The 23,603-nt window shown below is 46.1% G+C and overlaps 1 protein-coding gene across 2 annotated transcripts; it reads right to left on the reverse strand.

The window, feature by feature from the left end:
• Positions 1-1,490: 1,490 nt before the first annotated feature.
• Positions 1,491-22,611, reverse strand: RILPL2 (Rab interacting lysosomal protein like 2). 2 transcript variants are annotated; one of them, XM_026514734.4, is made up of 4 exons: positions 19,591-22,595; positions 11,166-11,317; positions 5,432-5,545; positions 1,491-2,041 (listed from the first exon to the last, which is right to left on the reverse strand). In XM_026514734.4, exons 1-4 carry the CDS (start codon positions 19,930-19,932, stop codon positions 2,011-2,013), a joined length of 639 nt encoding a protein of 212 aa, XP_026370519.1. In that variant the 5' UTR covers positions 19,933-22,595; the 3' UTR covers positions 1,491-2,010. The 2 variants fall into 2 exon arrangements, with proteins under 2 accessions (XP_026370519.1, XP_057161890.1); XM_057305907.1 differs by lacking the exon at positions 1,491-2,041 and adding an exon at positions 3,227-4,043 and having other exon boundaries at positions 19,591-22,611.
• Between the last annotated feature and the right edge of the window lie 992 nt (positions 22,612-23,603).

The following is a 23,603-nucleotide window of genomic DNA, read 5'->3' on the forward strand; positions in this document are numbered from 1 at the left end:
GGCAACCACTTCCTAGCTCTGTGACCTCGTGTAGGCTACTTTCATCTTTTAGAGTTTCACTTTCCGAATCTGTAAACTGGCAGGTTAGTGCTGGTCCCCACCTCCCTGAGTTGTTCCAGGAATAAAGGAGGTAATCCGTGCAGCAGGCAGAACATTCCGTAAGCCAAGGTCAGTCACTAGCACGGCCGGCTCACAGGATGTGTCAGCAGGCCCATCAGTTTCTTTGCAAAGCTCAGCCATCTGTTCCCTATGGACTGTATTTCATTGAATCCTAAATACATCCCCCCCTCATTTTAACATCTTTGAAATCAGGATGAGTCTTAAAATCAATAGCATCTTGACGTTATAATTTGTCCCGTTTTTCTAGCACCGTTTGTTGAAAAGACTGTCTTTTTCCCATTGTCTATTCTTGCCTCCTTTGTCGTAGATCAATAACCATATAAGTGTGGGTTTATTTCTGGGCTCTCTCTTCTGTTCTGTTGATCTGTGTGTCTGTTTTTGTGCCGGTACCAGACTGTTTTGATTACTATAGCTTGATGGTATATCTTGAAATCTAGGATTGTAATGGCTCCAGCTTTGTTCTTCTCTCTCAAGATGCTTTGGTTATTGGGGGCACCTCGTGGTGCAGTCAGTTGGGCATCTGACTCTTGGTTTCGGCTCAGGTCGTGATCACCCGATCATGGGATCGAGCCCCGCATCAGGGTCCACAATCAGTGCAGAATCTGCTTAAGATTTTCTCTCTCCATCTCGCTGTGCCCCTCCCCACCATGCTTGCTCTCTCTCTCTCTCCCCCTCTCTAAATTAAATAAATCTTAAAAAAAAAAAAAAGATGCTTTGGTTAGTTGGGAACTTTTGCCAAAAAAAATAATAATAGGAGCCCCTGGGTGGCTCAGTCAGTTAAGCATCTGACTCTTGATTGCGGCTCAGGTCATGATCTCAGGGTCATGGGATCGAGGCCTGCATCAGGCTCCATGCTCAGTGGGAAGTCTGCTTGAGATTCTGTCTCTCTCCCTCTGCCCCCCCCCCGTGCATGCTCTCTCTCTCTCTCTCAAATAAATAAATAAATCTTTAAAAAATAATAATAAGGGGTGCCTGGCTGGCTCACTCGGTTAAGCAACTGTCTTTGGCTTGGGTCATGATCTCAGGGTCCTGGGACTGAGCTCCATGTCAGGCTCCCTGCTCGGTGGGGAGCCTGCTTCTCCCTTTCCCTCTGCTGCTCCCCCTGCTTGTGCTTTCTCTCTCTCTGTCAAATAAATCAAATCTTTAAAAAAAATAATAATTTGCAGGATTTTTTTCCTCTCATAGCAACACACAAAATACTGGCGAGACACTTAGAGTTGCTGAAATATATATGCACTACATACACACCACCATATAAATACGTATACGTACATATGTACAGTTGACAGATTTGGGAACCGAGACTCTGAAAGGTTAAAGCACCTTATACAAGGTCGCATAACTCAAGAGACCACTCTAAAACACTCAGAGAAAGTATAAAAGTCATTTCACTTTAATACAAAATCATGTAAAGAAAGTCATGTTAGTAAAATCAAATGTTCACTAAATCTCTGTGAAATCATCACTGGAATGTCAATACCATTTTTTCCTGCATTCTCTCCTCCCCTCTCCCTTTGGGCTCATGAATTTCGCTGGTAAAGACCCAGGTCATCTGTGAGACCAGACAAGCAGAACGCACATCTGCGTACTGGAGGCCCCTCCGGGTGGCTGATGTGAAGCAGGAAATGGGCCTTGTTTTGCTTTCCTTCTGTTTTCTTGATTCCTTTGTGCCGCTTCCCCGGCTCTGGCCAGGCCTTTAGGGGTGTCCAGTTCTGTGGCCCAGGAAAAAATGATAATGAGAGAGCCTCACCTCCTTCCTCCTTGGTGGCTTTCAGGGGAGACAAATGAGCAAGTACAGTGAGTACACGTGGCACTGAGAGATGAGTTTGGAAGTCGTGGCGCATTGCCTTCCTGAGTCCGAGAACCACTGTCTCGGTCGTGGCTTTCGATCTATATCTGCTTCCCTGAACGGAAAGAGAACCTGGATATAGAGAGAGGAGGGTCAGAGGGCACAGACAGAACAAAGCAAGGGGTGCAGAACCCTGCAGAATCCGTGAGAGGTTCTTGCAGGCCATTGACTCGAACATTTGCTCAGGGCTCAGTGGGGGCAGGCACTGTTCAGGGGCTTTCCATCTATCAGCTCATTTTACACTCAAAACACCTCGATGAGGGAAGTGCCCTTGATGTCCCTATTTTATAGATTAGCAGCCTGAGGTCCTGCAAGGTTCAGTAACAGGCCCAAGGTCACACAGGAAGTTGTAGAACCAGGAGTTGGACCCGGAGCTACCTACGCACTGTGCTATGTGGAAAAATGGTGTTCGAACGTTTTTGTTTTTTAATTTCAGGAGGTTTTATTGTGGAGGAAGCATCCGTGTTACCTACAATTATAAACCGGATCTTTGCAATGAATAAAGATTGGCATGTAAATTCTTAGATAAAACCTAGGTATGCCCTAAGACATGAATACCAAACGTTCAGTGTTTTCCCCCTCATATGCAAAGTTTTGAAAAGGAAGAAAGCTATCTGGGGTTGATCACAACATTCGATCTCACTGCTAGTTGCAGCCAGGAGAAAGACCCAGAGCTGGCTGCTGGGGTGGAAAGCCAGTGACCAGGAATATGGGCTGGTGCTTCTTGTCAAAGACAACCCACCGCCCCAGCACTGTTAGCAGCTCTGCTCGCAGTGGGTGGGGCGGGCCCTGCACTGGTGTTTGGACACGGGCCTTAGGGCTCAGCCATCCTCCCCTGAACCTGTACATACCGCCCCCCCCACCCGCCAGCTCCCTGTGTCAGGAATTGACATCATCCCCCGCCTCGTCATTCATGCCAGGAACCCGGGAGTTTTCTCAGCTCCTCCCCCCCATCTGCTATATTTTAGTCATCATGCCCCAAATATGTTCCTAATCCCAACACTCCTCATCTCCTCCACTCCCCCCCCCCAGTCCAAGTCACCATGATGAGCACAACAGCCTTCCCACCACCCCCTACAATCCACTCACACGGCAGCCAGAACGACCGTGTCACTATACAGAACTAAGTCATTCCTCAGCTTACACCCCTCCGTGGCTTCCAACCGCCTCAGGATAAAGGCCAAAGTCCTTCTTAGCATGACCTACTTCTTCAGAAAGCCATTCATTCATTCATTCATTCATTCATTCATTCATTCATTCTATTAGCTTAATGAGCTTGTCTGACCATGAAATTGTGGCCCCATGCTCATTAGACACATGACCTTAGGCTGTCTCATGCACAGAACAAACATTTATTTTTGCCATATCAGACTCAAACTCTAAGGGGCCCGAAGAACTCTCCTCCGAGAGGCACAAAGACACCAGGAGTTTACATCTCCTGCTCAGCCAATAGAAGTGCTAACAAATCTCTTCAGAGGTGACAGCCGGTGTGGCTTGGAGATGCTCTTTCCTTCATCTCCTTAACTCAGGAGAACCTTCCTTAGGAAAGAAACACTTCCCCAGGCCCTGCTTTGAGTCGGTCCCCCCACACCTTCTCCACAAAGCAGCCAGGGTGAGTTTTTCCACGTAAATACTAGTCATGTCACTCTCCAGCTTAAAACCCTCCAATGTCTTCCCAAAGTGCTCACCGTGAACCTCAAGGTCCTCACTGGGAACCCCTGCCCCCTGCCCTGACTGACCTCGGGCCTCACTCCATTCTCCGTGCTTCTCTCCCGCCTCAGGCCTTTATACCTGCTGTTCCCTCTGCCAGAAATGCTCTTCCCTCATGTCTTTATGGTCTTTCAGGACCCAGCCTGAATGTCACCTCCTTATAGAAGAAGCCTTCCAGGACTCCCCAAATCTGAAGTCGCCCCCCCGTCAACTTTGCTCTCAGCAGCCTATTTAATGGATATCTGAAATGGTCCTGTCAATACACTTCCTTACCGGCTCACTCTGACTCCCCTGCTGGAACGGAAGCAGCATGAAGGCAGGGGCTCTGTCTTGTCCACTGCATCCCCAGGACCTAAAACAACGCCTGGCACATGGCAGGCCCCCAGTAAACATGTGTTGAAGGGATGAATTATTTTGGTTTCAGGTGATCTTGTCTGACAAAGCAGTTTTCATGCAGGCATTCCAGAAAGTCTGGTAATACTTAACTAAACTATGTGTGTGCGTACTCTGTGGGCTGCTTGCCCCTCAGATTCATCTCATCCCTTCTCTGCTCTAGGAGGCCAATCTCTGTGCATGGCAGCAACAACCTTCTTCCCCTGTCGTCCAGCTTCAGGCTGCGCTCAGCCAATGGGAGGCCCCGGCAGGAGCTGGGAAGGTGGGGAGGGGGGCGTATTGATGCCCTGGTGGCCTCCCCACCAGGCCTGGTCTTACTGGCTGCTGTGTCCCTCTGCTGACCCCCCCTCATAGCTCCCTCAGCCCAGCTGCCATGCTGGGGTGCTTCTCTATCCCTGGCACCTTTCAAAGTGTGATCCGAGGGTTCTCCACATCAGAGTTGCCTGGGGAATTCATCAGAAATACAGATTTCTAGGCTTCATCCTAGACTTGACTTCTGAGAATCTGATTTTAAACAAGTACCCCACATTCTATGGTTTGAGCCCCAGCACCGAAGAAACAAGGGAGCATAAACACTATGGGAGTATTCAAAGGAAATCATGTCATGTGTCCCAACAATGGGAGACACAGGGTCCTCTAAAGTTGGAAGTAAGAGGGGCTCAGTCCCTCAGTCAGTTAAGCGTCTGCCTTCAGCTCGGGTCATGATTCCAGGGCCCTGGGATCGAGCCCCGCTTTGGGCTCCCCGCTCAGCAGGTAGTTTGCTTCTCCCTCTGCCCTTCTCCCTGCTTGTGCTCTTTCTCTCTCTCTCTCAAATAAATAAATAAAATCTTAAAAAAAAAGTTGGAGATAAGAGAGATAATGAATCAGCCACCCCTGCCCTTCCACACATGACCCCAAGATCAAGAGTCACATGTTCCTCCAACTGAGCCAGCCAGGTACCCCATGAATCCCCCTTAAACTCTAATAATTATTGTTGTTTTTCTTGTTGTAGTAATAGTATTCTATCATAGGAGAGAGTAGTGTAGAATCTGGACCTCCTTGGGTTCAAATCCTGACTTTACTATTTACTATCTGGGTGACCTCAGGCAAATTACTTTGCCTCTCAGTATCCACCTGTAGAATGGAGTTGATGGCAGCTCCTACCTCACAGGGTCACCGTGAAGAGTCAATGAATTAATATATGTCAAGTGCTTAGACTACTGCCTAACAGATCTCCTGACTGCCCAGCCCCGAATTTTCCTATCAGCTCTTAGCCGCACCAACCAGGACGTCCCCACCCTGGGTAGCTGGCCAGCCTCCTCGGGCCTCCACTCCTTCCTTCAGCAATGATTTAGTGGCAATGGGCAGCAAGTAACTTACAGCTTCCTTATGATTGTCTTCTCCTCCTTGTTACTGCTGGCCTTGCTGGTCCTGGCAACAAGGGTGTCTTTTTCTCTTCTTCCTCCTGGGCCTTCTCTTGGTGGAATCAGACCACTGTGGAAAGGGGGACAAATAAATGGGTTGTTTTATCGCAGACCTTCTGTCTGTGCAGCTCTGAAAGTGAAGTGTCTTAATAATAATTATTATTACATTAGTAATATTATCATTGAAAGCTAGAGTCAGAGAGATTCTGCTTCTAATAAGGAGAATCTTCCCCCCACCTTTCCAATGTTGATACCTCTTCTTTCTTTCTCTTGTCTAACTGCATTGGCTTGTACTTCAAGCTTCTCCACTTTCTAGGAATAGGACCACATATCAATTCTCCAACTTAAGCCTTAATTTTCTAATCAGTAAAAGGAGGATAGTAAGAGGGATGCCCGGGTGGCTCAGTCAGTGAAGCGGCTGCCTTCAGCTCAGGTCATGATCCTAGGGTCCTGTGATCAAGCCCCATGTCAGGCTCCCAGCTCGGCGGGGAGCCTGTGTCTCCCTCTGCCTGCTGCTCCCCGTGCTTGTGCTCTCTCTGACAAATACATAAATAAAATCTTTAAAAAACAATGAGGACAAGAAGAGTAGCTGCCTCCCAGGATTGAGTGACCGAGACAATACATAGCACCTGACACTATGGCAGTGAACAAAACAGACAAAATTATCTTCCATCATGTAATTTATGTTTTTCCATTGGGGAAAGAAGCAGTAAATAAACAAATAAATTGGGGGCGCCTGGGTGGCTCAGTAGGTGAAGCGTCTGCCTTCGGCTCAGGTCATGATCTCGGGGTCCTGAGATCGAGCCCCACCTTGGGCTCCCTGCTGAGTGAGGAGCTTGCTTCTGCCTCTCCCTCTGCCCCTCCCCACCACTTATGCTCTCTAGCTCGCTCTCTCTCCAATAGGTAAATAAAATCTTTAAAAAAAATAAATTAAGTAAAATAAAAGATACAGTAAGTCAGATGGTGATAAGAGTTAAATTGATATTGATTGGTAAGATATTGAAGTTAGTTGACTTAAAGAGGACCAGAGTATTTCCCTGGACTTGATGTACAGAAGCTGGAAGAAAGCTGTTCTCTCTCATGTGTTCAGCTGGGATTGCCAGCAGCCATGTTTCCTAAGATTCCTAGGAGGTGTGTCTACAACACAAGACAATGAGGCCGACAAAGAGAAGCAAGGAGGAAAGAAAGAGGCACCAAGTCTCTGGCTCCTCCAAGCCTGAGGCCTTAACTGCAGTTTTTTCTTTATTTCTGAAAGCAGTCCCAAGATCCTTCCCAGCTATGTGGGTTAATAAATTCCCTTTTGTACTTAAGCTAGTTTAAATTGGATTTCTGTCACTTGCAACCAAAAGTAGTCTGACCACAATGCAATGTTTCAATGTATGAAATGCTTCATACATTGCTTGTTATCTCCACTTAGGTATTTTGCTGTGGCACCTGCTGGTTAATTTATACCTATGGTGTTTTCCCCTTCCTGCAGATTGGATTGTGTCCCCCAGAATTCATATGTTGAAGCCCTAAGCCCCAGTGTAATGGTATTTAGAGATGGGGCCTTTGGGAGACAATTAAGTTTAGATGAGGTCAAGAAGGTGGGGCTCCCATGGTTGGATTAGAGCCCTTGGAAGAGGAGACGTCTGAGGGCTTCCTCTCTCTACCGTGTGAAGAAGCCAGGAAGAGTTAGAACTAACCACGCTGGCACCCTGATCTTGGACTTCTAGCCTCCAGAATTGTGAGAAAAAAATGTCTATTGTTTGAATCACCCATTCTATGGTATTTTGTTTTGGCGGCCCGGCAGACTAACACACCTCTTGACACATGAGTGCAAGAGAGTGGGATTCATCCTTCTCTCTCCTTTGCAAGGAATGAGCTCTTATTATTTAATATTATCATTTACATATTTGTTATAGTATTAATACATCATTAATTTACTATTGATAACCCCCTTTTCCATGATCTATTGTTACATAACACCCTAAGCCATAATGATTTAAAACAATGAAGATTTATGATTTCTCACGATGGCTCCATTTCTTATGGCTGGCTTGGCGGGTCACCTGGGGGCTGGGCCAGCTGGGGCTGTCAGCTGGGGCACCTCTGTTCTTTGTGTGACTTCTCCATGGTACTCCCTTGAGCTTCCTCACAGGACTGTGGACTCAAGCATTCCTCGAGGACAAAAAATTCCACGAAGAGAAGAACAGAAGCTGCAACAGGCCTCCCCTAACCTCAGAAGCCAAACAGCATCGGTTCCACCATGCTCCATCAGTCAAGCAAGTCACTGGGCTGCCCAGACTCAAGGAGAAGGAAAACAGACTCTACCTCTTGAGGGGTGGAAAAGACTCAGTGCAGAAGGCAGGCAGGATGGGAGAAATCCATCTTTGGAAGCAGCCTACCACATCTGCCTCAATGAAAAACAATCAGATTTTATTGGACCTCAAAACTGAGGCAGTTGCTAGGAGAATACCTCAGCTGACATGCTGGTTTCTCTAGAATACAGGACCCAAGTGCGTAAACAGAATCCTGCCATCAATTGGCCTGTACCAGATGGGAAGTCTGGTACCTGCTGCTCTCTGGGAATTCAAAACTGGAAATAAAGCGTGTCGCTCTATTCGCTAACAAGCTGCTTAAGCCCCAGCAGTTCAGCCGTTCCTGTTTTTAACTACCTGTGTCTGAAGTACTTATTAAATGAGAGGAAGACAGGTCCTTCCATTAACATGGTTCCATCCTCAGCAGAAGGAAGACAATTAAATTCCTGTTGGCAGAACTCAGCCCTTTTGGATTTGGCTTGCTAGAACATTTTTACTGTACTGTGGCTCCTTTAATGATTCTACATTGAATGAATTTATTTTTTTAAAAGATTTTATTTATTTATTTATTTGAGAGACAGAGACAGAGAGAGAACATGAGTTGGGGGAAGGGGCAGAGGGAGAGGGAGAAGCAGACTCCCTGCTGAGCAGGGAGCCTGACCTGGGGCTCAATCCCAGGATCTGGGGCTCAATCCCAGGATCCCAGGATCATGACCTGAGCTAAAGGCAGATGCTTGACCGACTGAGCCCTCCAGGTGCCCCTGAGTCAGCGTATTTCTTACTTCTAAACTTTCAGAGTCCAAATGTGGCAGGATAACTAAAAGCACAGGCTCTGCTATCAGGTTGCCTGAGGTCACGTCTCACCATTGTCACCACCAGCTAAGGGACTTCAAGCAGGTACCTGACCTGCGTGAACCTTAGAACACCCTGGAGATAACATTACCTTAGCTCACCTTGCTGCGAGCACTACCTGAAATGATGCCTGGCATACACTTAGCAGAGTGCCTGGCGTGTAGTACGCGTTGATAAATAAAAGCCGGCACTGCATTTTTATGCTCTTGGGCTTTCTTTCTGTCTCTAAGGGAATCTGCTTTGTTTAACTCAACGGTTTCCCATAATTATTCGACCACAGAGCCCCCTTTTCAAGAAGCACTTACATGAAAGAAAACATTTTGGGAAACAGGAGGCAGATGTATACAGCAAAGTCCAAACCCGACAGGCCAACAGCTTACTTCCTCTCTTGCTTGTCCTACAACCTTTTGCCTACACGTTATTGTGATTATTTTTAATTAATTATAAGATTTTATTTATTCATTTGAGAGACAGAGACAAAGAGAGCACAAGCAGGGGGAGAGGCAGAGGGAGAAGGAGAAGCAGACTCCCCACTGAGCAGGGAGCCTGATATGGGGCTCGATCCCAGGACCTCGGGATCATGAACTGAGCTGAAGGTAGACCCTTAACCTATCAAGCCACCCAGGCACCCCGTGATTTTTTTTTTTTTTTTTAGGATTTTATTTTTCAGTTATCTCTACCCCCAACATGGGGCTTGAACTCATGACCCTGAGATCAAGAGTTGCACGCTCCACTGACTAAGCCAGACAGGTGCCCCTATTGTGATCTTTTTCAGCTTTTAATTTTTTTTTTTTAAAGATTTTATTTATTTATTTGACAGAGATAGAGACAGCCAGCAAGAGAGGGAACACAAGCAAGGGGAGTGGGAGAGGAAGAAGCAGGCTCATAGCGGAGGAGCCTGATGTGGGGCTCGATCCCACAACGCCGGCATCACGCCCTGAGCTGAAGGCAGACGCTTAACCGCTGTGCCACCCAGGCGCCCCTCAGCTTTTAATTTTTATATAATTTCAAATTTACAGAAATATTGTAAGATTGGTATGAAGAATTCCCATATACTTGTTACCCAGAGTCCCCCCCCCAAATTGTTTCTCTGTGTATCTATCTACCTACCTACTTGCCTATCCATCTATCCCTCCTTCCACCCACCCACCTACCCAACCAACCATGCATCTATCTTCTTTCTGAACCACCTGAGTAAGCAGGAGACTTCTCATCCCCTTATTCCTAAATACTTCAGTATATTTGCAAATAATCAAATAGTTCTGTCGATATTTTATTTTCAAGATTTATTTATTTATTTGCGAGAGAGAGAAAGAGAGAGAGAGAAAGTGAGCGTGCCAAGTGAGCAGGAGGAGGAGCGGGGTGGGGGGAGGTGAGAGAGAAAATCCTGAAGCCGAATCCCTGCTGAGCGCGAAGCCCCACACTGGGGCTCAATTCCAGGACTCTGAGATCAGACCTGGGCCGAAACCAAGAGTCGAATGCCTAACCAACTGCACCACCCAGGCACCCCATTTTTTTTAAGTAGGTTCCACACCCAATGTGGGGCTTAAACTCATGACCCTGAGATCAAGACTTGCATGCTCTATCGACTGAGCCAGCCAGGTGACCCTTGCATTTGATCTTTTAAAACCCTGGGTGGCTCAGTCGGTAGAGCTTCTGACTCATGATCTCAGGGTCATGAGTTCAAGCCCCACATTGGGCATGGAACCTCCTTAAAAAAATAAGTAAACAAAAAATAAAAACAAATAAATAAAACAGTAAATCAGATCTTGTCATTTGATTAAAACTTTCCAATGAGTTCTCATTACACTTACAACAAAATTAGAGCCCCTTCCTGGGGCTCACAAGGCATACCTCTCATCCTCTACCTGGGTTCCAACTTCCACCATGTTGGATCTCTTAAATCGGCCACAGTGGTTCCCACCTCAGGGTCTTAGCACTTCTTGCTCCACATTTGCCCTTCCAGTCTTTACATGGTTGGCTGCTTCTTGTCATTCATCTCAGGGGGTCTTCACTGACTGGCCCATGTAAAACAGGCCCTCCCCCACCCCCCAGAGCTTTGCTGTCATATGTTACCTTGTTTTGTTTTGTTTAGAGAGGGAGAAAGAGGAGGGGGCAGAGGGAGAGGGAGAGAGAGAATCTCAAGCAAGCATCACACCCAGCAAGGAGCCCGACGCGGGGCTCGCTTCCACAACCCTGAGATGATGATCTGAGCCAAAATCAGGAGTCGGATGCCCAACCGACTGCGCCACCCAGGTGCCCTGTCACCTTGGTTTACATTCTTCAGAGCACTTACCACTATTATCCTGCATGTTCATCTCAGACTTCCTTGTCAATTGCCTGTCTTCCCCCCACACTAGCATGGGCTTTCTCTGTTTTGTTCACTGCTATACCCCGGTGCCAGGAATAGTGCCTGACATCGAGTAGGTCTCCAATAAACTGGCTGAGCGAACATGGAACGGATACATAGCCTGTCAAGGAACGGCAGGCAGGGTGTGGCTCTGCGGTGCCGGAGCGCCCAGGGCAGCAGAGCCCCACCTCTTATAGCACTGCAGCTCCTCCTGCACCACCAGCAGCTGGGACTTGAGCTTGTTGCGCTCCTGGAGCACGTCCCTCAGCTCCTGGAGAGTGAAGCGTGGTCGGTTGGGATCTGTCAGGTCAACCACCATTTTGTCCGGTCCCAGGTTTACCTGCAAGAAAAGATGTTGGTCACTTATCCGGTTTCCCTCGTGAGGATGGACAGTCCACCCCAGAAAGGCAAATTCTGCTTTGTTACTCCCGGGAGCCCTGTCAGATGAGACACTGCCCTCTGGAAGTGCTTGGTGAAGGGCAAACCAGAAGTTCTAAGTACCATTCTCCAAGGAAAGAACGAGGGCTCCCTGGGGAACGGCTGATTCCAGGGCTGGAACGGGGAAATCACAGGATGAACATGGAAACTTCCCTGGTGTAAGGGATAGAGACATATAAAAATGACAGTCTGAAGGAGCTCTCACTGGCCAGACTGAGAACAATTTGAGTACCAAAATGAATAGTAACACAATAACCCTTCCAATAAAAAGAGAATTCAGGAGTTTATACTTAAAATGTAAAAATTTAAATTAGTTAATCAGTGCGGATGTGATGGTTAATTTTATATGTCTACTTGACTGGGCAAGGATTGCCCAGATAACTGGTTAAACATTATTTCGGGGTGTTTCTGGAAGACATTAGCATTTGGACTTATGCCCTGAGGAAAGCAGATGGCCCTCCCTGATGGCTGGGCGGGCACCATCCAACCCACTGAGGCCTGAATGGAACAAAAGGTGGAGAGAGGACAAATTCTGAGCTCCGTCTGTTGTTGTGGGACATCCTCCCTCTCCTTCCCTCAGCCTTTGCCACTCCTGGTTCTTAGGCTTTTCGTTCCAGACCAGGACTTACACGATCAACCCCCTCCCGCCCTCCCCAGTTCACAGGACTTCCTGGTTCTCCAGACTGAAGCCTGTAAGACTTCTCGGCCTCCATACCTGCATTAGCCAATGCCTCAAATAACTATTCTCATTATATCGACGGCTATATCCCCTATTGGTTCTGTTTCTCTGGAGAACTCTGACTAAAACAGGGAAGGAAGAGGGGAATCTGTACTTTATAGCAGAAGGCCAATTAATGAGTGTAGAAGATGAGAGAGTGGAACAATCATCCTTTTGGGGTGCCTGGCCGGCTCAGTCGGTACAGCATGAGATTCTTGATCTTGGGGCTGTGAGTTCAAGCCTCATGCTGGATGTAGAGATTACTTAAAAATAAAATCTTTTTTTTTTTTAAAGATTTTATTTATTTAATTGACAGAGAGACAGCCAGGGAGAGAGAGGGAACACAAGCAGGGGGAGTGGGAGAGGAAGAAGCAGGCTCATAGCAGAGGAGCCTGACGTGGGGCTCGATCCCAGAACGCCGGGATCATGCCCTGAGCTGAAGGCAAACGCTTAACGACTGTGCCACCCAGGCGCCCCTAAAAATAAAATCTTTACCAGAAAAAAAAATCATATATTTTTAACCAACTTTGTAATAATTGATTCAGGGAAGACTAATGAATGGATCTAAAACTTTTGGGTGAAAGCTTGTTGGGGAACAGAATACGTTCCACAGTTTTAAAGTATTTTCCCACAAGTGCTTACGAATTTCAAAGGGGAATAAAGGCCCCTATGCAGTGCAGAAATCTTGCAGACACCACATTCACCAAGTGATACAAGCTGACGTCAGCATAATGACAAACTGAGTCAAGTGCCTCCAGACACAATGCACTATGACACAGCATCCCTTCAGCCGTATTCCTGCTACACATGTTATCACCTGAATCCACCCCGACACCTCAGAACAAACCCAAATTGAAGGACATTCTACAAAACTACTGATACATAATCTTCAAAAATGTCAAGGTCATGAAAGACAAGGAAAGCTGAGGAACTGTTCCAGATTAAAGGCGACTGAAGAGATGTGTCGACCAAAGGTACTGTGTAACCCCAGACTGGGTCCTGCTCCAGAGAAAAGATGCTGTAAAGGACATTATTGTGAATTTTTAATAGGGGTAGTATATTAGGTCTTTGTGTTCTATCACCTTTTCCCTCTGAATTCGATCATTTACTTGTGGCTACACAATAGTATGTCTCGTGAGATACTCACTGAAGTACTGAGGGTAAAGGACCCATCTTCTACTAATCCTGCAACTAACATAATGTCTGCTCAAATAGTTGAGGGAAACTAGGAGTGAATACGTAATACACATACATGTTGTTTTTGTATATGCATATATACATACAGGCATATGTGTTTTGTGCGTGTATATAAATACTTTGGTGTATATCTTCTAAGACATACTACACACTACACACACACACACAAAACTGAAGACAACAGCTGAATCCCGATGAAAGGTATACAGGTGTTCATTGTGCTTTTCTTGCAACTCTTCCATAGGTTCGCAAAGTTTTCAAACTAAAATTTGAATTTGAACATTCTACACCGGAATGTTCTGTAGGTGACGGAGAGAACAAGGCATAGCATAAAGAGGTGACAGTAATAGTGAGCACGTTCCTCCTATGGGACTGACAAGGATCGGTGTGTTTAACACTCCCCATGTTGTAGCGGCCGCGGGGAAGCAGGCACCGGCGCCGATTGCTGGAGGAGTGGGTCCCCTTGGCCTCTGGCATTACATAGCATCCAAATTTCAGATGCTCCTTCCCTTTGATCCAGTGCGTCCATTTCTTCTAGATACTCTCCCTCAGGAGCCAAATGGCATTTGTTAGGATTTTTCAATGTGGCATGTGCTAAGAGCAAATGATTGGAACATAAACATCTCTTGATAGGAGACTGGTTACAGCAGAGAATCTTAACCTTTTTTGTGCCACGGACCCTTCTGGCAGCCAGGTAAAGCCCACACGGTCCTTCTCCAAACAATGTGTTAAAATGTATAAAATGAAAGGCACACAATTATAAGGAGACCAACTAAGGTGACATACACTCATCAAAATCTTCTAAAAACAAATTTATGATTAATATACCTGCTTCTTTATTAAATACGGTGAGCTAGACCAGGTCCAGTGAAATACTGAACCAAAACAAAACTTTGAGATGTGAACTACGCTGTAATGAGACATGAAAATATCTATGCTTTCCATTGGTGACTGTCACAGGTATTGCTAATATTACTGTAGCTTGTTGTCTACATTCACAATTGAAGAAAGTGACACAGTTCAGGTGGAAGTTAATGAAAATGAAAATATAATTTTTTCCCATGCAAAAGGACATAGGCCTCTCGGATTAGAATCAATAATCCCCTTGGGCATCCAAGAACTTCAAGTGAAGAACCCTCAGCTGGACAACTGATAACACCATACAATGGAAGTTTTCCTCATTAAAAGATGAGGAAGCTTTTTATATCCTGATTAAATTTAACTTTCATGCTATGTTAAGTGAAAATACACAAAAGGCAGAACTGGGTATATGCTGTAATACTATTTGTGTAAAAAAATGGAAAAATATTTTCATATCTGCCTCTGTTTGTATAAAGCATCTCTGGAAGGATACACAAAAAACTGATCATTTAAAATTTCTCCAGGGAGAGGAAGTGGGTGGCTGGGGGTGGAGAAAAGGGGACAGGTAGATTTTTCAAGGCAAATGCTTTTGCACCTTTTGAATTTGGAACTTAAATTTTTTGAAAAAGAGGGGCACCTGGGTGCCTCAGTTGGTTGGGCGTCTGCCTTCGGCTCCGGTCATGATCCCAGGGTCCTGGGATGGAGGCCTGCACTGGGCTCCCTGCTCAGTGGGGAGTCTGCTTCTCTCTCTGCCTGTGCTTCTACCTCCCTCTGCCTCCCTCTGCCCCTCCCCCATTCATGCTCTCTCCCTCTCTCTCTCTCAAATAAATAAATAAAAAATCTTTTAAAAAATAATTTTTTTTTTTAAAGTAAGGAAAGGGGGGCGCCTGGGTGGCACAGTGGTTAAGCGTCTGCCTTCGGCTCAGGGCGTGATCCCGGCGTTCTGGGATCGAGCCCCACATCGGGCTCCTCTGCTGGGAGCCTGCTTCTCCCTCTCTCACTCCCCCTGCTTGTGTTCCCTCTCTCGCTGGCTGTCTCTCTCTTTGTCAAATAAATAAAATCTTTAAAAAAATAAATAAATAAAAGTAAGGAAAGGGGCACCTAAGTGGCTCAGTCAGTTGGGCGTCCAACTCTTGGTTTCTGTTCGGGTCATGATCTCAGGGTCGTGAGATGGAGCCCTGGATGGGCTCTGTGCTCAGCATGGAGTCTGCTTGGGATTCTCCTTCTCCTTCTGCCCCTCCACCCACTCATGCTCACTCTCTAAATAAATAAATAAATAAATAAATAAATAAATAAATAAAATCTTGAAAAAGAAAGGAAACAAATACCTCACACCCATTAGAGTGGCTACTGTAAACAAACAGAACAGAACAAATGTTGGCAAGGAGGTGGGAAAGTTGGAATTCTTGGGTACTGCTGATGGGGATGTAAAATGGTGCAGTCACTATGGAAAACCATATGGCAGAGCCTTAAAAAAATTAAAAATAGAATTATCCTATGATCTAGCAATTCACTTCTAATTATATACCCTAAAGCATTGAAAGCAGGGACTTGAGAAGATATGGATACATTTATGTTTTGTTTTTTTAAGATTTTATTTATATATTTCAGACAGAGAGAGAGAGAGTGCACAAGTGGGGGGGGGAGGGCAGAGAGAGAAGCAGGCTCCCTGCTCAGCAGGGAGCCTGATGTGGGGCTAGATCCTAGGACGCCGGGATCATGACCTGAGCCGAAGGCAGATGCTTAACTGACTGAGCCACCCAGGCGTCTCCATGTTTGTTGGTTTGTTTTAAGATTTATTTATTTATTTATTGAGAGAGAGAGAGAAAGAGAGCGTGTGCGTGCAAGCAGGTGGAGGGGCAAAGGGAGAGAGAGAGACAGACAGACAGAATCCCCAAGCAGACTCCCCACTGAGTGGGGATCCCTACGTGGGCCTTAATGCCAGGACCCGGGATCATGACCTGAGTCAAGAGCTGGATACTCAACTGACTTGAGCCACTCAGGAACCGCATTATAACTTCATGTTCATAGCATCATCCACACTGGCCAAATGGTGGAAGCAACCCAGGTGTCCATCAACGGGTGAACGGATAACCAAAATGTGATCTAGCCACACAACGGAATATGATTCAGCCTCTAAAAGGAAAGAAATTCTGATACAAGCCACAACATGAATGAACCCTAAAGACATTAAGTGAAATAAGCCAGTGACAAAAGGACAAATACTATACAATTCCACTTATATGAAGTGCCTGGAATAGGCAAGTTCATAGAGATAGAACATAGATGGGGGGGCGCCTGGGTGGCACAGCGGTTAAGCGTCTGCCTTCGGCTCAGGGCGTGATCCCATCTTTCTGGGATCGAGCCCCACATCAGGCTCCTCCGCTATGAGCCTGCTTCTTCCTCTCCCACTCCCCCTGCTTGTGTTCCCTCTCTCGCTGGCTGTCTCTGTCTCTGTCGAATAAATAAATAAAATCTTTAAAAAAAAAAAAAAAAAAAGAACATAGATAGGGAGAGGGGAAGTAGGGAGCTAGTGTTTACTGGGGACAGAGTTTCAGTTTTGCAAGATGAAAAGAATTCGGGCAGGAATGGTGGGTGACAGTTGCACAACAATGAGAAGGTACTTAATGACACTTAAGTGTGCATGTAAAAATGCTTAGGGTGGTAAATTTCATGTGTACTTTACCACAATTAAAAATAATTTAAAAAATTTTAAAAACCGGAAAAAAATAATAAGGTGTATTTTTATGAACTCCCTAGTGGCGCTAAGCAAATTCATTCTCTATGCCCTTTTCCCCACCCCTGTTCTTAAGACTGCAGTTTGGGAGGAAAATGCTGTCTCATTTGCTGGCTGATAAAGCCGGCCGCTGTGCCCCACACAGGAAATCACCCGGGCCCGTGCAGAGCACACTATTCTCGGTCTGCGATGGGGCTCCCTCCATATCTCGTTCCTGGGGTTGGCGGTGGCAGAGATGAGCTCAGAACATGAGCCGAGCTATCCTGAGCAAGTCACTTAACTTCTCCTGAGTCTCAAAAGCCAGGCTATGAATCACGATACTCAACTATCTCATATGATGGACACTGAAGTAGAACCGTATCTACAAGTACAGTTGTCACTGGGACGAACGAGTAGCTGAAATAAGTGTACCACGGAAGTGACCAGAAACCTTCACTCTTTTTTCCCTGCAAATGTCAGCGACCCTGTTCCTCTTGTCCTTTCTTGGCACGCTTCTCAGTTTGTGATCTTTCCTTCAGTTCTGGAGGTGTGGGTGTCTTACTCTCCCACTAGACGGGAGCTCTGAGGGCAGCGTCCTTGTCTAATTTACCTCTGTGGCCCCAGGGTCCAGCACGGTGCCATCACTCATCAAACATCATTCCAACAAATAAGGTCAAATGTGGTATATTCCGTGTGCGGTGGTTAAGACTGGCATCTCTGAGTTCAAATCTTGCCTTCACCTCTTACTTGCAGTAAGTCCTTTGGCAAATTACTTAACTGTTCTATGCCTTCATTTCTGTAAAATGGATATACTAACACTAAGAGGATTAAATGAGGTAGTCCACTTAGAGCAGCTTTTTTTTTTAAGTGTGGCTAGAGATCCATTAGTAATTCATATTGATTCAATCAATTGCAACAAGAATTTAAAAACTCATGAAAATAGAATAGGCAAGTAAAGGGATTCCTGGGTAGTTCAGTTGATGAAGCATCTGCCTTTGGCTCGGGTCATGACCCCAGGGTCCTGGGATCAAGTCCCACATCGGGCTCCTTACTCAGAGGGAAGCCTGCTTCTCCCTCTGCCTGCCGCCCCCCAACTTGTGTGCTCACATTCTCTCTCTGACAAATAAATACAACCTTAAAAAAAAGAATAAGCAAGTATGACTGTGCATCATATTTAATAAGGGTGAGTTAAGATAAATTATTTCTTAAAACTTTTGTTTCATCAATATTGGAAAGTGATAAAATGGGTAATTTTGTAAAATGGAGATATAACATACATACACTAATCTTGAGTTTATAGCTTGATGATTTTTTTAAAAAGATCTCTTCACCTCCTTGCACTTTTTAAAAAAAATTAATTAATTTATTTGTCAGAGAGAGAGAGAGGGAGAGCACAAGCAGGGGGAGCAGCAGGCAGAAGGAGAAGCAGGCTCTCCACTGAGCAAGGAGTCCCAGGACTCCGGGCTCATGACTTGAGCAGAAAGTGGACGCTTAACCGACTGAGCCACCCAGGCACCCCAAGCTTGATGATTTAAAAAAAAAAATTATTTAAGTAATCTCTACCTCCTGAGTGGGGCTCGAACTCATGACCCTCCCCCCAGATCAAGAGTCACACGTTCCTCTGACTGAGCCAGCCTGGCACCCCTACCTTGATGTTTTTTGTTTTAAAGATTTTATTTATTTGAGAGAGAGAGAGAGCGAGCAGGGGGAGAAGCAGAGGAAGAGGGAGAAGGAAAGGGAGAGAATCTCCAACAGATGCCCCTCTGAGAGCAGAGCTGGACCAGGGGCTGGATCCCACGACCCTCAGATCATGACCTGAGCCAAAACCAAGAGCCCGATGTTTAAGGGACTGAGCCACACAGGCGCCCCGGATGATTTTTAACATAGGTATACGCGCATGTCATCACATCCAGATGAGCTCCCTATGAACTCCCCCTGCCCTGGGGTTACCATCAATCTGTCTTCTATAAATACAAATTAGTTTGCCTGTTCTTGAATTTCCCATAAATATACAGTGGGCTCTTCTGTGCCTGGTTCCTGTCCCTTAGTGTGACGTCTCTGAGAGTCAGGCACAGTTGTGTGTATCAGTGCTCTGCTCTTTTTCACTGCTGTGTAGTATGCCACTGTGGATTACACCACAATTTTAAAATCCATTCTTCTGGTGCTTGTTTCAGCTTGGCACAATTCTCAATAAAGGTGCTCAGAACATTCTTTTAGGAGTCTTTTGGTAGTCACAGTACTGATTTCCCTCATTTAAAATGTATTACTTTTTCTAGGTCAAGATTCTCAAAATGCGATGGCTCTTGTCACAAATGCAGGTTCTCAGGTCCCCACCCCAGAGCTGCTGAATCAGAAACTCTGGGGCCAGGGCCCAGCAATCTGTGCTTTCACGGACACATCGGTTGGTTTCGCTGCACGCTAAAGCTTGAGAGCCACTGCGCTAGGTCAGGTCAAAAAGGCTCGAGCCCCTGATTCAGAACAAACTGAGCACAGGGCCCAGCACCTAGTAAGTGCTCGATAAATCTAACTAGGAGGATGCTTCTAATCTGAGGAACTGGGTAGGCGCTGTGGTTGTTTTCAGGGGCTCGGATGTTCCAGGGAGGAGAGCGGCCTCGGGGCCACTGGGCGCTCTCCCCCCACGTAGCCCAGGCTGCTCCCGAAGGGCCCAGCCCCCAGCACTCACCTCCCGGCCGGCCACCGAGCCCTCTTTCCGCAGCCCCTCCACCTCCTTCCTGAGGTTGTCCCTCTCCATCCTCAGCTCCTCCACCGTCAGGTTGCCCTCATTCACCAGCGTCTCCAGCATCTCCAGGACGCGGACGATCTTGAACTGCAGCTGTGTCACCCGGGGGTCGCTGCCCAGGGCCATCAGCTCGCGGCCCATCACGTAAGAGATGTCATACACGTCCTCGGCTGTCAGCTGGAAGGGGCTCTTGCCCAAAGCCCCCTCGGGCCCAGCCTCGTCCCCTTCCTCCTCTTCTTCCTCCTCCTCTCCTTCCTCCTCCTCTCGCAAAGGGGGCTCCTCCATGGCCACCCAGGCCCCTGCAGCCACAGAAGCTGCTTTCTCAGAATCTCCAAACTACCAACTTCCTCCCGGCGCAGAAAACTTTCCGCCGGGTTGAGACCCTGCGGGCCCGGAGCGGGGGGGGGGGGGGGGATGGCTCAGGAGCGGCCAATCAGCGCAGCCGAGGGGTGGGCCCGGGGCAGAAAGGCCGCGCTCCACGCTTCCAGGCCCGGACGCGGGGTGCACCGGCCCCGCTGAGGACCGTGCAGGAAGGCGGCCCCCAGGATGTGGTTGGGGCACGAGAAGACAACAGAAAGGGAGGACAGCTGAGAAGAGGAACGGAGAGGTTAAGGGGTGACCGCGATTGCTCCGGGCTGGGAGGCGTTGCAAACCGGGTGGGGGAGGGGCGGCCGCCTGAGCCCCGCCCCTGGTGACAGCCGCCAACGCGGCCGGGTTTCCATGGAGACGGAGGCGGAGTTTCCACCACAGGTCTGGGGAAGAGGGTGAAAAGTACACAACTTTTTCCTTCCTATGCTCAAGCTTTTCAGCCATAGAATTTGCATTCTACGTGTAGGAAGATCCGGGTCTCTGGGGGGGGGGGTATTTCAGAAGCTTGCGGCAAAACAGAGGACAGCTATTGGTGTCTGCGCGTGGGAGTCAAGAGACCTGGGTTGCACAAAACTCCCGGGCCCATTGTCGCCGGGACGGCGGCATCTGAATCTTAATGGAGAATCCCTGCTGTGCCCTTTGCGGATTTCTGGGCTCCTCCCCTTACTCAGCATAGCTGCCTTGGCAAGTTACCTAACCCTCAGTTTCCTGCTCAGTGAATAACAGCACCTACGTGGTAATGTTGCTGCAAGAACATATTAAGATGAGGTCACGAGATGATGCGTGTGACAAAAGTACTTAGGAAGTACTAAAAAAAAATGTTAGCTGGTATTCGTCATTCTGTCCTCCAACAAACGTTAAACTTGTGTGGGACACACGTGGCACGTGGGTTGGGTTGGAAGGAGTAATAAACAAGACAAAAATCATTCTCTGCTTTGAAAATTAGAAAGTATTCTACGGATAGGGTATTAGTAAGAATATTAACAGTGTGGATTGCAAAACGAGTTATTTTGGGTTTGATTAGAAATTTGTAATAGTCCTAGGCAGAAAACTTGGCAATGGAGCTTGTCCTTTTTTCCCAGGAATATATCGCTAGCTTTCTTTGTGGTAGATGTACCTGATGTTCTCGACACCGAGGTTCTAGCAGCCCAATGTTGAGTGGCCAAGGATAAAACAAGCAAAAAACAAAGCAAGCAAACAAAATAGACACTATTTTCAGAGGGTACAATGTTCTAATGATCAAAGCCAGGCTTCTGGGCAAGGGCTCAGTAATCCCTAAATCACAGATGTGACTACACCCAGTGATTAAAGGAGATAAAATGTTAGGGTTGCCATAAATAAAATATGGTATATCCACACAGTGGAATATTATTCTACCATAAAAAGGAACGAAGGAATAGAGTGCCCAGAAATAAACCCTTGCAAATATGGTCAAATAATTTTCAACAAGGGTGCCAAGACCATTCTTTGGGGAAAGGGCAGTCTTTTCAACAAATGTTGTTAGAAAAATTGGATACCCACATGCAAAAGTATGAAGGTGGACCCTTGCCTTACACCATATATAAAAATTAACTCAAAATAGATCTAAAACATAAAGCTATAAAACTCTTAGAAGAAAACATAGGGAGAAAGCTTTATGTCACTGGATTTAGCAATGATTTCTTCAAAAGCACAGGCAACAAAAGAAAAAAACAGAAAAACGGGACTACATCAACATTTAAAACTTGTGCATCCAAGACCACAATTAACAGAGTGAAAAGGCAGCCTACAGAATGAGTGAATATATTTGCAAGTCATATCTGATAAGGGGTTAATATTCAGAACGAATATATATATATATTCGGAGAGGTATATACGTATCTCCTACAATGCAATGATAAAAAAAAACCTAAATAACCTAATTAAAAAAATAGGCAAAGTAAAAATAGACAAAAAATCCTTAGCGAGATATTAGTAAACAGAATTTAGCACTACATAAAAATTATATATCATGACCAAGTAGGGTTTATTCCAGGGATGCAAGGCTGGTTCAGAAAAGACAATCTATGTAATCCATCATATTAACAGGCTAAAGATAACACACACACACACACACACACACACACACACACACACACACACAGCTATCAGAGCTAATAAACAGCTCAAGGTTGCAGGATATAAGATCAACATACAAAAACAAATTGTGGGGTGCCTGGGTGGCTCAGTTGGTTAAGAGGCTGCCTTCGGCTCAGGTTGTGATCTTGGGGTCTTGGGATCGGGTCCCATCAAGCCCCGCATGGGGCTCCCTGATCAGCGGGGAGTCTGCTTCTCCCTCTGCCCCTCCTCTCGTTCGTGCTTTCTCTTTCTCTCTCAAATAAATAAAATATTAAAAAAAAAAGATGTTATTTATTTATTTGACAGAGAGAAAGACAGCCAGCGAGAGGGGGAACACATGCAGGGGGAGTGGGAGAGGAAGAAGCAGGCCCCCAGCAGAGAAGCCCGATGCGGGGCTCGATCCCAGGACCCTGGGATCACACCCTGAGCCGAAGGCAGACGCTTAACGACTGAGCCACCCAGGCGCTCCTCAGATAAATAAAATCTTTTAAAAAAAACCCACTAATTGCATTTATATGCCTTTGCAAGAAATAATCTGAAAATGAAATTAAGAAATTAATTCAATTTACAATGACATCAAAAAGTATAAAATACTTAGAAATAAATTTAACAAAAGAAGAACAAGACTTGCACACTGAAAACTACAAAATATCACTGAGAGGAATTAAGATGTAAATAAATGGAAAGACATCATAAATTGTAGTAGTATGGTTAAGATGGCAATATTCTCCATCCTACATTTCCAGTTGATCTACAGATCAGCACAATCCCTTTCAAAATCTGTGCACAAAACAGTTAACATGGCAGGCCCAGGAATGCTATCATTTGAAAATCCTGCTTCCAAGGTTGGCCCTTGGCTAGGATCTGGGAATTTGTGTTTGGGGAGGGTTCCACCACCCCAACTGATAAGAGTAGCTCAGTGTGCCTTAATTGTTTATGCAAACAACATAGTTTGCCGGCTTTCCTCCTAGGAGTATGGAATTTTGGTATGCACTAGGCAGAAGGTGCCTGCATAACAAGCCCCCTTAAAAACCTTTGGCACACCTTCTAATGAGCTTCTCTCAGAGACAACATTTCACAGACGTCATAACTCATTACTGGGAAGTTATGCTAAGTCAAGCCAGTCACAAAAGACCTCCTATTGTTTGATTCCATTTATATGAGATGTCCGGAATAGGCAAATCCACAGAGACAGCATCCACCACATGCCAAGTCTGAAGTGTTGTAGTCAACTGGGCTGTGGAGTTAAGCAGACTTTGACCTGAACCTCACAATTGCTATTTGCTGGTATGTAAGTTTGATCAAGTTCCCTAATCTCTCCGAATCCCCATTTCCTCAGTGTAAACTGGGAAAAATAAAAGTATTCCCCAAGAATGGTGCGAAGGTTAGATGAGATAATGCATGAGAAGTGCCTCGTCCAGGGTCTAGCACATCTTAAGCATCAATGGATGTTGTCTATTATTGGCTATTATAATAAAGTGTTAATAACT

This window comes from Ursus arctos, unplaced genomic scaffold (assembly GCF_023065955.2).
Source record: "Ursus arctos isolate Adak ecotype North America unplaced genomic scaffold, UrsArc2.0 scaffold_34, whole genome shotgun sequence".
NCBI classification, from domain to species: Eukaryota; Metazoa; Chordata; class Mammalia; order Carnivora; family Ursidae; genus Ursus; species Ursus arctos.